At 48.0% G+C, this 14,851-nt stretch overlaps 1 protein-coding gene across 1 annotated transcript in view; it reads right to left on the reverse strand.

The window, feature by feature from the left end:
• Window positions 1-7,349, reverse strand: part of LOC148507867 (cysteine-rich hydrophobic domain-containing protein 2-like) — a 46,058-nt gene extending 38,709 nt beyond the window's left edge. The window contains exon 1 of the mRNA XM_088445570.1: window positions 7,106-7,349. Within this exon, the coding sequence (XP_088301696.1) occupies window positions 7,106-7,281 (176 nt within the window). The 5' untranslated portion in view covers window positions 7,282-7,349. The remainder of the gene's footprint in view (window positions 1-7,105) is intronic.
• Window positions 7,350-14,851: the final 7,502 nt, after the last annotated feature.

The raw sequence follows: 14,851 nt of genomic DNA on the forward strand, positions 1-14,851 counted from the left end.
GATTCCTCTCCCTTTATTTGTGCCATTTTATCAGTTCCTAAGACTGTGTAACAAATTAGTTCTGTATTGTATCAAAACGCTGTTGGTTCTGGTGTACCAGAGATTTTCCAATTTCGGCTCATGGATGTGGTCAGGCAGGTGCACATGCCGACCGCCCTCCCCACCGCTGGTATCCATAATGCTAACTATCACTTCATTCAGACCACCGTGTCGATTTGTAATTTGTGTATATAATGAACATTCTATGACCCTTATCTAATGGTTGTGAAACACTGTATTTGCTGGTAATTACATTAACCTTATTATCATCAGATCTTCGAGTCTGAGTTTATTTCTTGCTACATGAGACTTATACTGACCAGCATTATGAGCAAATGAATATTGGATTAGAATGTGTAATTTTAGGACTAATTTATGACTTAGAATCCCTATAAACAGTGTGACACATTGCATTTTCGGTATTGCGATTGCACCGTGTATCTTTCCCATTCCTAATGTGTGGACGTACCATGATTTGAATTTGGGTAACATCGCACACATGTGTATTTTTGAGGGTGACATATGTAACGCCTATAAATGTTTTACTGGCCAGCTGAATTAACCTGTTTGTGATAATATGCATCTTATAAGTAAATCGATGCCAGAAAATCTTCCCTTTCTATGCCAGCAAGGATTGATTTCAATGTCTCCATATGGAACGGTTTTACTTGTACAAAATTGTTTAAAATTCTGAGATCTAGGATAGTTCTGAAACCAGAAATAGACGAGAGTAAAAAGCTCTCCTTCTTTGCATTAGAGGTACAGGTTCCACTGCCTGGGAATCTTACAGGTGTTTCAAGCTTTTCACCAACACTTTGATTTGTATATTTATTATTGGTAGTCTTGAGATCACAAATAGGTTTTCCTTTGTAGCCTTCAAAAATTCTATGTGGTACCCCTTGGTAACCAAATTGGTCACCCATTTGTCCTGAACCGAAATCTTCCACCTTTCGGCAAAGTGTAGAAATCTTGCCCCCACTGAGGCGCAACATCTGCAGTCATGATCTTGTATTAGTTCAACTGATGAAAGGATTGCCTGGATACTCCAGAGGCATATTTTCTGTCATACTGTCTGCCAGGTCTATAGCTTGTAGCTTCTCTAAATTGTTGTCTGGAAGATGTAGTCAAAGAATATCGATTCCTTCTATCTTGCGGCAGCCTGACTGATTTTCCACAAGATAATCTATATATCATAGCCTCAAGTTTAGCACCAAACAGTAAGGTACTTTCAAATGGTAATGTTGCCAAACTATTCTTGGCGTCTGCCATCCAAGCTCGTAGCCATAAAGCTCTCCTTGCCGTTACACCTGACGCTAGAGACCTTGTTGAAAAAGATGCCAAATCCAGAGATACTTCACATAGGAATTCTATGGCCTTTCGCATAATCTTCAAATTTCTCATTATATAATAGTTAGAAATCTCCTCTAGATCCTTATGCATATTAGAACTCCACAACCTAAGGGACCTAGCTACTGAGGCTAACGCTACTCCAGATTTTAAGGACACAGCAGAAGAAATGTGCAATCTTCTAAGAGAATTTTCCTTTCTTCTATCCATAGAATCACAAAATGATGCACCATCTTCCCAGGGTATCGTAGCTCTAGAAGTCAATTCTGCCACAGCTGCTTCTTCTACCTTAGGCACTACACACAAATTAAAGAACTGTTCATCCCTAAAGGGCTACAAACCCTCTATCTGGACCAGTTTTCCTTGTCTCTTATCCAAATTCTGACACTCCTTAAAAATTAACTCTTTCATTACTCTCTGCACAAGAAGACATCTACCTTTCTTTAACCTATCTTCAAATAAAGGGTTGTGCTCCTCTAAAGGATCCACAGCTACTTTATAATTAATGGTTTTATAGATAGTTTTTGCATACTCTCAACCAGGTCAACATTAAACATTCTAGCTTCTTCCCTTATCTCACCAGATTCTTCACTAGAAAGGTCACATAATTCATCTTCCAAAAGCTCCTGAGGAAACTACACCATCATAAGTTAGGCTAGTTTGGGATCTAGACCTTTTAACACTCTGCATCCCCAAAAACTCTTCTCTAGACACAAATGTTTTCACATCCATTCTATTAGCCGATTAGACTGATTAACAAAAGAAACCGTGTAACCCTCACAAAAAGTTTTATCCAGAGTCCCAGAAAAAAACGTTAGCACACGTTAACAATAAATGCTTCTTCTGAGCCACTCTCTTTTTGGATCCTGAAGTTACTGTGTAGGCACACTGAAACAACAATAAAGTCCATCACTACCTAATAATAACAAACAATAAAACCAAACCCTTTATAAAAAAAAAAAAAAAAGATTTTCCTCTTCTGGGCATTATGAAGCTTATGGGGGGAGGGGGGCTTGGGAGGCTCTTTATCCATTTCTTGGCAGAGGTATCATCAATCCAGTAAGCACAGCAGTAGCTCAGTTTACCATTTTTGCTCTGCTGCGGCCGGCACCATCTTTAAAGAGGCACCGTTCCCTTGGTCATCTACTGCGTATGCTCAACCTGAACCACTCAGCATTCTGGGACGTGACCCGTCGAGCACTGTTGGTCTGCAGCAATCCTGGAAGTAGCAGGTACCCGGTCCGGCCACACAGCCGATGTTCCGGCTCCTCCAACAGCCGGATTGGTAAGTCAAACAGCTGCTTGTATAGTATGTTCTGGCCTCTCCGGCAGCAGTATGGGCAGGAATCTACAAAAAAAAGGCCACGCTCCCAACATCGTGCCCATTGTCCAGGGTGACTGCTAGTTCAGGCCTGGCAGCACACTTTGGCCAGGATTCTATAAAGGCCACACTCCCAGGTGCTGTATTCTTCCCCCCGGGGTGCCACCCCGCACAGCTGCAGAAAACATGCATATGCTGGCTAAAAAAGGGAGATAAATCCTGAAATAAAAAAAATAAAACTTTCCAACACTATCTATACTCACTAGGAAACTGGAAAAAAAACACAAAGGAAGGGGAGGAGAGAGGCTATATACCAGCAAGTGGCTTTCCATAGAAAACGCCCTGTCTAAACTATAGGAGGAGGCATGTTATCCCATTGTAATGGCTGCCATGGGGGGATCGTAGAAGAAGCAGTTTTCTTTTTAACATGCGACATAGTGAATTATATGAAAGATTTGAGTTTACTCTTAAACAATATACTACCGGCTATTCTACCTCAGATTTGCTAGCTAAATATCAATTTGATTACATAGGTCTAAAGTAAATGAATAAATAACAAAGTAAAATTGCGCACTGGACTGTAGTTAATGGGCTGGGGGAGCTGCACTTACAAAGAAGGATGTCTGACCTCCTGTGGGTAATCAATGATTTAGGGATGGTGAGTGCACTCAAATGGCCCCCTTCTATAATGAATGAATGTTGATTTAGTATCAGTGTTGTATTTAGGTAGTTTATTGGCAACATAAAATTAAAAATAGTGTCACGGTGCAGAGGACCTGTGAAACCCAGTTCGTAGGATAAAATGGAATGATTATGCAGAATTGTGAGTGTCACAATGAGCACATGGTGATGAATAATAGTCTTATAGATATATTGGGAGTGTGTGACCAGGGTAGAAGGGAGCAATGTAGCTCAGTCAATGGGAGAGTAATGATGCTGACTGCGGCATCCCGCTAGTCAGTATGACAGTGCCTGCTGAAAATAGGTAAAGATGGCGGTGCCCGGGTTGCGGTGTTCTGAGGGGTGACCGATCGGGTGCTGGAGATGCTAGGGATAGGGCCCTTGGCTGAACAGTCTGGTGGTGGTGCGAAGCGGTGACGCCCGCCCGGGTGAGCGGACTAGCACCGCCGGCGCACGATAGCGGGCTGCGTGTGCCTGGGGAGGAGGTGTAGCGGTGTAGGTTGGAGACACCAGGAACCGCACTCCTCCTCCGGTAAGGAGACTTACCTCCCTGTCGTCTCGACGTCGCCTCGGTGTCCCCTTGCCGGCCTCAGCTTGATTGGAGTCCTCTCGTCTGTGGCTGGTACTTCCGGGTCACGTGAGCTGTCTTCGGCTGGTTAGTGATAAACGCTGTGGTGGGGGGTGGTGCGTGCACTGATAGATGGCTCCTGGTCACTCTCCGTAAAATAGAATGAAGATGTGGAAGGCTAGCATCTCCGGCACCCGATCGGCCACCCCTCAGAACACCGCAACCCGGGCACCGCCATCTTTACCTATTTTCAGCAGGCACTGTCATACTGACTAGCGGGATGCCGCAGTCAGCATCATTACTCACCCATTGACTGAGCTACATTGCTCCCTTCTACCCTGGTCACACACTCCCAATATATCTATAAGACTATTATTCATCGCCATGTGCTCATTGTGACACTCACAATTCTGCATAATCATTCCATTTTATCCTACAAACTGGGTTTCACAGGTCCTCTGCACCGTGACACTATTTATTTTTAATTTTATGTTGTCAATGAACTCCTAAATACAACATTGATACTGAATCAACATTCATTCATTATAGAAGGGGGGAATTTGAGCGCACTTACCATCCCTAAATCATTAAAGTAAATGAATGTCTACTACTGTATAATGGCCTATAGTTGTATTTACTTCTCAGAAATCGTCTCACCTATGTATCTCCATTGGACTAAGCTAAGCCACATATTATAATGTTCAACTGTGTCACTGGACAATGCTGACAGCTTTCCTAGAGCACAAATTTTATTTATATGTTAGAAATTGCCATGCGATCTTCTGTTTCAACCATGATATCATAGGCTTGTCATAATATCCCATTAATCCTGGGCACTTATGATTTACACAGGTTATATGGCTGATTAAAACTAGGTGAAATCCATGCTTGGATTTATACTGTGTAATTCATGTGTGCCCAGGATTAAAAGGGATATTATGGCAAGCCTACATATAGGTCTTGTTAATTTTTGTCCTGGATTAAAAACATGCGAGACTGGTTGATTGAAATGTTTGCTTAGAGAGGACATGGTAATCTCAGTACCTTGGGCCTAGCTTCGTAATTAATACTTATAAGGCAGTGGTTCCCAAACTGGTTATTGAGGGACACTTGCAGAGGTGCCACAGGACCAAATCAAGATTACTATGATTAAAGAGATTGGCAGCTGCCAGAACTGGTTTTGCTTTCATTAGATATGGACAAGAAGTGCAACCCTGTCCACCACCACACAACTGAACCTAGGGATGAAAGGTGAGCACAATTTACTTAGGGGCCCATTTATCCTACTGTACACAGAGAGGTGTCACCCACAGGACGCCTACTGTACGAAGAGGATTGTCGCCCGCACACAAACAAGACACCTACTGTACAAAGTAGTAGTGTCATTCGCACACACTGAAGTTTCCCTTGGACACACAGGACACCTACTGTACACAGAGGAGTATCTCCCGCATACACAGTGAAGTTTTCCACACACACACACACACACACACACACGACACCCTACTGTCCACAGACGAGTGTCACCCGCACACACAGGACACCCTACTGTCCACAGACGAGTGTCACCCGCACACACACAGGACCCCCTACTGTACACAGAGAAGTATCTCCCGCATACACAGTGAAGTTTCCCACACACACACAACACCCTACTGTCCACAGACGAGTGTCACCCGCACACACGGGACACCCTACTGTCCACAGACGAGTGTCACCAGCAGGACACCCTACTGTCCACAGATGAGTGTCACCAGCACACACACAGGACCCCCTAATGTCCACAGACCAGTGTCACCCACACACACACACAGGACACCCTACTGTCCACAGGGGAGTGTCACGGGACACCCTACTGTCCACAGACGAATGTGACAGGACACCCTACTGTCCACAGACGAATGTCACAGGACACCCAACTGTCCACAGACGAGTATCACCCGCACACACACAGGACCCCCTACTGTACACAAAGGAGTATCTCCCGCATACACAGTGAAGTTTCCCACACACACAAGACACCCTACTGTCCACAGACGAGTGTCACCCGCACACACGGGACACCCTACTGTCCACAGACGAGTGTCACCCGCAGGACACCCTACTGTCCACAAACGAGTGTCACCCACACACACAGGACACCCTACTGTCCACAGAGGAGTGTCACGGGACACCCGACTGTCCACAGACGAATGTCACGGGACACCCTACTGTCCACAGATGAGTATCACCCGCACACACACAGGACCCCCTACTGTACACAAAGGAGTATCTCCCGCATACACAGTGAAGTTTCCCACACACACAAGACACCCTACTGTCCACAGACGAGTGTCACCCGCACACACGGGACACCCTACTGTCCACAGACGAGTGTCACCCGCAGGACACCCTACTGTCCACAAACGAGTGTCACCCACACACACAGGACACCCTACTGTCCACAGAGGAGTGTCACGGGACACCCGACTGTCCACAGACGAATGTCACGGGACACCCTACTGTCCACAGACGAGTGTCACCCACACACACAGGACACCTTACTGTCCACAGACGAGTGTCACCCGCAGGACACCCTACTGTCCACAGACGAGTGTCACCCACACACACAGGACACCCTACTGTCCACAGACGAATGTCACGGGACACACAGGACACCCTACTGTCCACAGACGAGTGTCACCCGTAGGACACCCTACTGTCCATAGACGAATGTCACCCGCACACACAGGACACAGTACTGTACATAGCGGAGAGTCACGGCACACACATACAGGACACCCTACTGTAAAGGGGAGTGTCACACACATACAGGACACCTAGTGTACACGGTAGGATACAAAGTTGTCCCCAGTAAGCACACACACACGAGACATACTGCACACAATTGACTCCAAAATAGAGACCCCACACACACATACTGTACATATAATTGCCCTCCACTCATACAAGAAAAAAAAAACTGAGAGCCCCCCCCCCCCCCATACTGTACACAGAGAAGTGTCCTCCACACATACACAGGAAACACAGTGTATGTATGAGACATTAGCACAGGCTAAGCACGGCTCTGTGACAGGAGGAGTATATGAGGAGAAGGAATGCCTGCCCAGGGCCTGCTCCCGCACACAGTAACTCCCTCCGTCTCTTACACGGTAATGTGTCCGGCACCCCGCACCACCACGGGATCCGGAGCGTATCGGAGTAAATGCTCCTCAGCTACGACGCGACCTGCACCTGTCTCCCGCTCCTCGCCCTCCTCCTCTTCTTCCTCATCCAACTCGTATATGGTATCAAAGTCCGCCATGTTGGGTAACAGGACGCTCATGACGTCATCCCAGCACGGCGCTGGTATCGCAGTGACGTCACTGCCGGGGGTGGGGCTATCATACACTGATGAGGAGAGCCGCAGGCATACATTGCTGTGTGTTATTCTAATATAAGGTATATGCGCTATGCTGCACGGTGCTCGCAGTGAGGGCGAGGCACAGTATAACCTCCGGCATGAGAGGTGCCCGCGTATGGCCGCTGTGTACACAGTATCTAGCTCTGGCATCAAAGAAAAAATCCAAGAGAACGGCACAAGTTGGCAAAATAAAATGTATATAGTAAACTTATAGAATCATACAGTTTGTTAACTTTAATTTATTTCGCGCCCTCAAACGCTGTAGTGCTTCACAATTGGGAACAAATAGAGACACAACACTGCTGGATATTAAAGTGGTAAGAGAGTGTTGGTCACAAGGGAACAGACAGATAAAGTGGTAAGAGGGTGCTGCTCCCAAGGGAACAGACAGATAAAGTGGTAAGAGGGTGCTGTCCCAAGGGAACAGACAGATAAAGTGGTAAGAGGGTGCTGCTCCCAAGGGAACAGACAGATAAAGTGGTAAGAGGGTGCTGCTCCCAAGGGAACAGACAGATAAAGTGGTAAGAGGGTGCTGCTCCCAAGGGAACAGACAGATAAAGTGGTAAGAGGGTGCTGTTCCCAAGAGAACAGACAAAGTGGTAAGAGGGTGCTGCTCCCAAGGGAACAGACAGATAAAGTGGTAAGAGGGTGCTGCTCCCAAGGGAACAGACAGACAAAGTGGTAAGAGGGTGCTGCTCCCAAGGGAACAGACAGACAAAGTGGTAAGAGGGTGCTGGTCCCAAGGGAACAGACAGATAAAGTGGTAAGGGAGAGTATAACGGGAAAAAGTGCTTAATAATACCCCTTTCTTCTTCAGGGTCCATAGGCTCCACAGGGAGATCTTGGAGTGTAGGTGATGGCTTGGACATCCGGGCACTACGCAGTTAAAACAATCTTCGTATGCAACAAGAAATTGGAAAAACAGCACTTCGCAAAAAAACAGACAGTTCACTTCAACATTCACCTGGGTGTCACCTTACACCCCAGTACTCAATAATATGTGAAAAGTCAAAAGTGGTTCCTGGAGGTGAACGCTGTACACGACCCAAAATGTTCTTTCAACCAGTTGATCGTCTTTTTCTTTCGAAAGTCCCCTCAAATGGATGCATTTGGAAAAGGGGAAACAGAGAGAAAGGAAATAATATGTAGACTCCTCTTTTCATAGATTGTACCTTCTTCAACAACCAAATCTTGATCAATCAACAATAAACAACGTACCACACTCACTTGATTAGTGAGAGTGGATAAACTTATATAGGTTTCTTTAAGTTGATCTATCACCAACTAATATTCCATAAAACATTAAAAGCAGGATAAAATAACAAAGGTACACACCCCACTCACTTCAAACACAAGTGGGTTCAAACATATAGCAGTTTCTTTATAACGGTGGGTCCCCGCAATAGGCTTTCCTCCTTGTTCTGTTATCAGGTAGCTCCAGTATACAAAATGTTGGAGACAAACAGAGGGAAATGATGTTCACAATCTTCTACCAGTGGGGAATCAATCATCCAATCTGGTAAATCACCAAGACACGTACCCCACTTCCAACATAAGCAAGGTAATATTTATAAAGGTATCTTTAAAAGTGGGAGTACTATACTCCAAGGCGTCTAGTCTCCTTCCTGTTCAAGGTATGTTTATTAGGATCAGAATGAATACTCCAACATCTAAGTAGATAGTAGAAAAAGTTTAATCACAAGTCTGCCAATTAGAAATATAAAACAACTTCAGGAAAGTCTATAATCAAAGGACTCCCTAGATCAGGGGTCTTCAACCTGTGGCCATTCCCCGTGGCCCGCCGAGGGTTACTGTAGTGCAGACCGCAGTAAGTGCAGTCTGCACTACAGAGAGAACCAAACACACTGCAGCCGGCGCCGGCAGCAGTGTGTTTGTTTTGACAGCCAGCCAATGAGGGTCAGACAGTCTCTCATTGGCTGCTGAGGGTCATGACGTCTCTCTCATAATTCAGAGTGGGCCGGCCCAGGAGGATGGAGGTGCGGGGATTAAGTGTTTTTTTTTCTTTATGCGTGTATGTTTATCTGCACTGCTGGGGGGGAAACGGATTACTGCTAGGGATACTGCAACCGGGGGGGGGGGGGGAACTACTACTTGGGGCACTGCTGGGGGGGACCCCACTACTGGGGGTACTGCATCGGGGGGGGGAAACTACTACTGGGGGCACTGCATCAGGGGACCACTACTGGGGGCACTGCATCAGGGGGGACCACTACTCGGGGCACTACTGGGGGGTTCCACTACTGGGGGCCCCTGCATCGGGGTACCGCTACTGGGTGCACTGTATAGGGGCGGGACTACTACTGAGGGTACTATATAAAGGGCACTACTGGGGCACTGCATAGAGGGGTCCACTACTGAGGGCACTGCATAGGGGGGACCAGTGCTGGGGGCACTGTATACGGGGCACTGCATAGGAGGCATCACTACTGGGAACCTGCATAAGGGAGGACCACTACTGGGGGCTCTGCATAGGGGGCCTGCATAAGGGGGACCACTACAGACGGCACTGTATAAAGGGCACTGCATAGGGGGCATCACTACTGGGGGCATGCATAAGGGGGACCACTACTGGAGGCACGGTATAAAGGGCACTGCATAGGGGGCATCTCTACTGGGGGCCTGCATAAGGGGGATGACTACTGGGGGCACTGCATAGGGGGGACTACTACTGGGGGCATTATATAAGGGGCACTGCATAGGGGGGACTACTACTGGGGGCACAGCATGGGAGGACTACTACTGGGGGCACTGCCTAGGGGGGACTACTACTAGGGGCACAGCAGGGGAGAACTACTGCTCGGGGCACTGCATAATTGGGACCACTACTGAGGCCACTGCATAGGGGGGACCACTACTGGGGGCACTACTGAGGGCACTGCAGAGGGGGGCAGTTATGGGACATAATTAAAATTGTATGAGTGGGCAGTTATGGTTCATAATTGTGTGAGGAGAGGGCAGAGTTTAAATACCGCAGTATAGCTTAGTGGCCCTCGGCTTCATTGAATTTTTAATGTGGCCCACACTGCCTTAAAGGTTGAAGACCCCTGCCCTAGATGGTAGTCAGTAGATGGTACCTAACGAATAGGTGTCAACATCAGTGGGTGTGCCTTAAGGTGAATAGAACAATCCAGTAAATAAGTCCATAAAGGTTCAACAGTCCCCAAACCAACGCGTTTCGACCATGGGTCTTTCTCACCTTTCACACCTTGAGAAAGACCCATGGTCGAAATGCGTTGGTCAGGGACTCAAAACTGGGAGGGAGCCGGCGTCCCGGGGGTAATTGCCAGCCAGGGGAGGCAGCCTTCCATGTTTAGCGACTCCTCCCCTCAGCTCAGCGCGCCTTTCCGCTAAGGTCTGGCTCTCCTGAAGCGGTTCTCCCACGGACACGCCTCCTCTGAGGTCTCCGGCGGCCATTTTCTCACTGGCAAGTCGCAGCTCTCTCAGGAAGTCACGGAGTCTGGTCCCCCTACATACCTCACCTCCTGGTCACTGTATGCAGCACTATAGCCTACCAGACACTGAGTCTGCCTAGTTGAATTGTAGTACCATTGTGCAGGTGTTTTCTCTGCATTATATGTGATTTGTGCTAGCGTTGTTTGTGTCTCTAACTCATACTGTCAGACATATTGCTATAACTTTGATTTCTATCTACTGCCCTAACAGTACATGGTGTTGTCAGGGTGTTTTCTGATACCTCACTTTATTGCAAATCTTTGTGTGGTCTGTCACATACACTGTGCCATTTTTGAGCCTGTGTCCCTGCAGCTTCTTAAAGCATCAGCCATGAATAGTATTTTGGCTCCCGGCTAGCATCTGACATATTCAGTGCCATATTGTGTGCTTATTCTTCTGCCAAAAATGTCTGAGAATGATGATAATGTACACTTGGATGCGCCCATCCTGTTATCATGCAAGTCATGTGCGGCAGGTTTAGGTGAGGAGATGGTGCAAGATGGCTTATGTGTGATATTCTATAATCCTCCAGGTCCCTCTAATGTCTTGGTCCCTATGCAGGAATCCCCTTGGGCTTCCTTTGCTCAGGTATTGACACCTATTGCGGACCGTTTGGTAGTACCAACTGTTTTCCCCCCTGTAGGGTTCCCACAGCAGTCTGTTATTCCCTCACAGGGGATTGGTATGAAATACTGCCGGACCTATGTCCCCCGGGAGCCCTTAACCTAGACCCCCGCGTCCGTCAGCTTCCTGACTGCATCCCCTCTAGCTCAGTGCAGAGCCTGACGGCCACCTCCACTGCTTTCCAGGCCATATTGCAGGGAGAGAATCCCCGTAGGCCTGCCAAACGGCGTTTGCAGTCATCTCAGTCTACACTACATTCTGATACTGAGATGTCGTCTGATGATGGAGAGATTGTGCCTGACTCTGACTCTCATTCGCAGGAGACAGAGACTCGGTCTAAGATCAATATTCCTGCTCTGATACGAGCTGTGCGTCTTGCCTTCGTCATTGAGGAGGACGAACCAACAGCACCGCGATCCAAACATGCTCTGTTCAAATAAATAAGGCTTCTGCTGAATTTGCTTTATCTGATCAGCTAGTGGATCATATGGCGGCAGCTTGGCAATCACCTGGGAAGCGTTACCGGCCTCAGAAACGCCTAGTTACCCTTTTCCTGAGGAACACTGCTAAATGGGAGACACCTCCTGCGGTGGATTCTCATGTTACACGATTAATTAAGAGTGCTACATTGCCTATGCCATCCATATCTTCCCTTAAAGATCCTATAGATAGGAAGGTGGAACTGTGCCTGAAATTGATATATTCTCTTTCAGGGGCAACCGCCTGACCGTCCATGGCTATCTCCTGGGTGGCCAAGGCTATGGAATTTTGGGCAGAATCCCTTGAGGACTCTTTTCCTACAGATGTTTCCAGAGATCAGTTGACATTAGTGGGTAACCTCTGTGATGCAGCTGCATATATTAACGAAGCAGCTTTGGATGTCAGACTTCCAGGATTTCAGCTGCTGCTGTGTCAGCTCGCCATTCTTTGTGGCTGCGCTCCTAGAGGGCGGACGCTGATTCTAAGAAGGGCTTAGAATACTTGCCTTATAATGGGTCAATCTTGTTTGGTCCGGACTTAGGCAAGATTGTGGACACATTGGCAGCTGCTAAGTCAGCATTTCTGCCCTCTGAATCTACTACGAGACCACGGACCTCGTCCTTTCGGCTTCAAGGGAAACCTAAAGGTCAAGCCTTTCGTCGGCAGTCAGTCCCCAAAAGGACTGCCAAGCCCAAGAAACAGGCCTGGGGTACAAGACGTCCAACTTCTAAGTCAGAAGATAAACCCTCACCCTGAAGGGACGGGCCTTCCTCTGGGGGATCCCAGAGTGGGAGGCCGACTTCAGTTTGGCCAGTGCTGGTGTCAGACCACCACAGTCACTTGGGTAAGAGAAGTGGTCTTCCACGGATACGTCCTCTCGTTTTGCAGAAGTCCTCCCCACTAGTTTTTCTGCACAGGCCCTCCTTCAGACAAGGACAAGGCCTTGCAGATCCAGAAAGCCATTGAGTCCTTGCTGCAAGCAGGGGTCTTTATACCAGTCCCGTTACCCCAGAGAGGGACGGGTTATTATTCTACTCTCTTTCTGGTCCAGAAGCCGAACGGATCTCATCAGCCTATACTCAATCTCAAATCCATGAACGAATTCCTCAGGGTACCTCGATTCCGGATGGAAACCCTATGCTCCATCATACTGGAACCTGGGGATATTATGGTATCGCTGGATATTCAGGACGCATACATAAATATACCCATTGTGCCGTCTCATCAGCGTTATCTCAGGTTTGCTATGCAACAGCAGCACTTCCAGTTTTGGGCTCTGTCTTTTGGCCAGTCTACTGCACCTCGGGTGTTTACCAAAGTTATGGCTATCATGGCGGCCCACCTGCGGGGACAAGGTGTCCGACTGCTACGTTACTTGGATGACCTCCTATTGTTGGCAGGGTCTCCAGAAGTGCTCCACCACCATCTGCAGCTAACAATATCTGTTCTCAAGATACACGGGTGGTTAATCAATTAGAAGAAGTCATCCCTGACTCCATCCCAGAGGATGCTCAATTTGGGAGCCTTGTTGGATTCCCAACAGCAGAGGATCTTTCTGACTGCAGACAAAATCTCCAGTTTACAGACGCGAGTACGCAGATGTCTCCACAGTCGCCGAGTGTCAATCCACTCAGCAATGCAGGTTCTGGGTTCCATGGTCTTGACATTCGACATGGTGGAATATGCCCAGTTTAATTCCAGGCTTCTGCAAAAACTGATGCTATCCAGGTGGAACGGATTACCCCATCCGATAAAAGCACAAACGGTGGTGCTCTCTCCGGCGGTGCGTCTGTTTCGTACCTGGTCTCGACATGGTGGAATATGCCCAGTTTCATTCCAGGCCTCTGCAAAAACTGATTCTATCCAGGTGGAACGAATTACCCCATCGGATAAAAGCACAGACGATAGTGCTCTCTCCGGAGGTGCGTCTGTTTCGTACCTGGTGGTTGCTGACAGGCCGTCTCACCAAGAGATGCCTCTTTTGTATCCCGGACTGCGTCATCCTGGCGACGTATGCCAGTCTCTGGGGTTGGGGCGCAGTGACCGGCACACTCTCTTTTCAGGGTCGTTGGACAGCGGTGGAAGCGGCCCTGCCAGTCAACATATTGGAAATTCGGGCTGTCTTTCAAGCTGGCAAAAACATACTTCACGGAAAGCCCATGCAAATTCAGTCAGACAACGCCACATAAACCATCAAGGAGGAATTCGAAGTCAGGCGGCAATGACAGAGGTGTCACGCATTTTGACATGGACGGAAGGTCATCTCCCAGCCATATCGGCAGTGTTCATACCGGGAATTCTCAATTGGGAAGCGGACTTCCTCAGCCATCACGATGTGCATCCAGGGGAATGGTCTCTTCACCAAGAGGTATTTCAACTCCTAGTGGACAAGTGGGGCCTTCCGGACGTGGACCTCATGGCCTTCCGACACAATCACAAACTGCCAGTGTACGGGTCCAGAACAAGAGATGCCGAGGCAATCTTGGTAGATGCCCTGTCGGTAAAGTGGACCTTCCAGTTTGCGTACCTGGTTCCTCCAGTCTCCCTTCTTCCTCGAGTCATTCGGAAGTTCAAACAAGAAGGAGGCACGGTCCTGCTGGTGGCTCCAGTGTGACCGAAGCATCACTGGTACTCAGATCTTCGGAGTCTCTCCATCGACACTCCGTTGCTGTTGCCTCAACGTCCGGACCTGTTGTCTCAAGGTCCTTGCCTTTACCCGGACCTGGGTCGTCTGTCTTTGACGGCGTGGCTCTTGAGACATCCCTCCTAAGGTCCAAAGGATTCTCTAGCTCTGTAGTAAACACTGTGAAGCTCATTCAGACCTGCTCACAAGATGCGTCCGCTCTCTGGCAAAAAGGGGTCGTATATTCAAATTCCACGCTCGCACTGCGTGGCGTAAGGATGCCCACTATGT

The sequence above is a fragment of the Taudactylus pleione genome, unplaced genomic scaffold (genome assembly GCF_031769625.1).
Source record: "Taudactylus pleione unplaced genomic scaffold, aTauple2 ptg000381l, whole genome shotgun sequence".
In the NCBI taxonomy this organism is placed as follows: domain Eukaryota; kingdom Metazoa; phylum Chordata; class Amphibia; order Anura; family Myobatrachidae; genus Taudactylus; species Taudactylus pleione.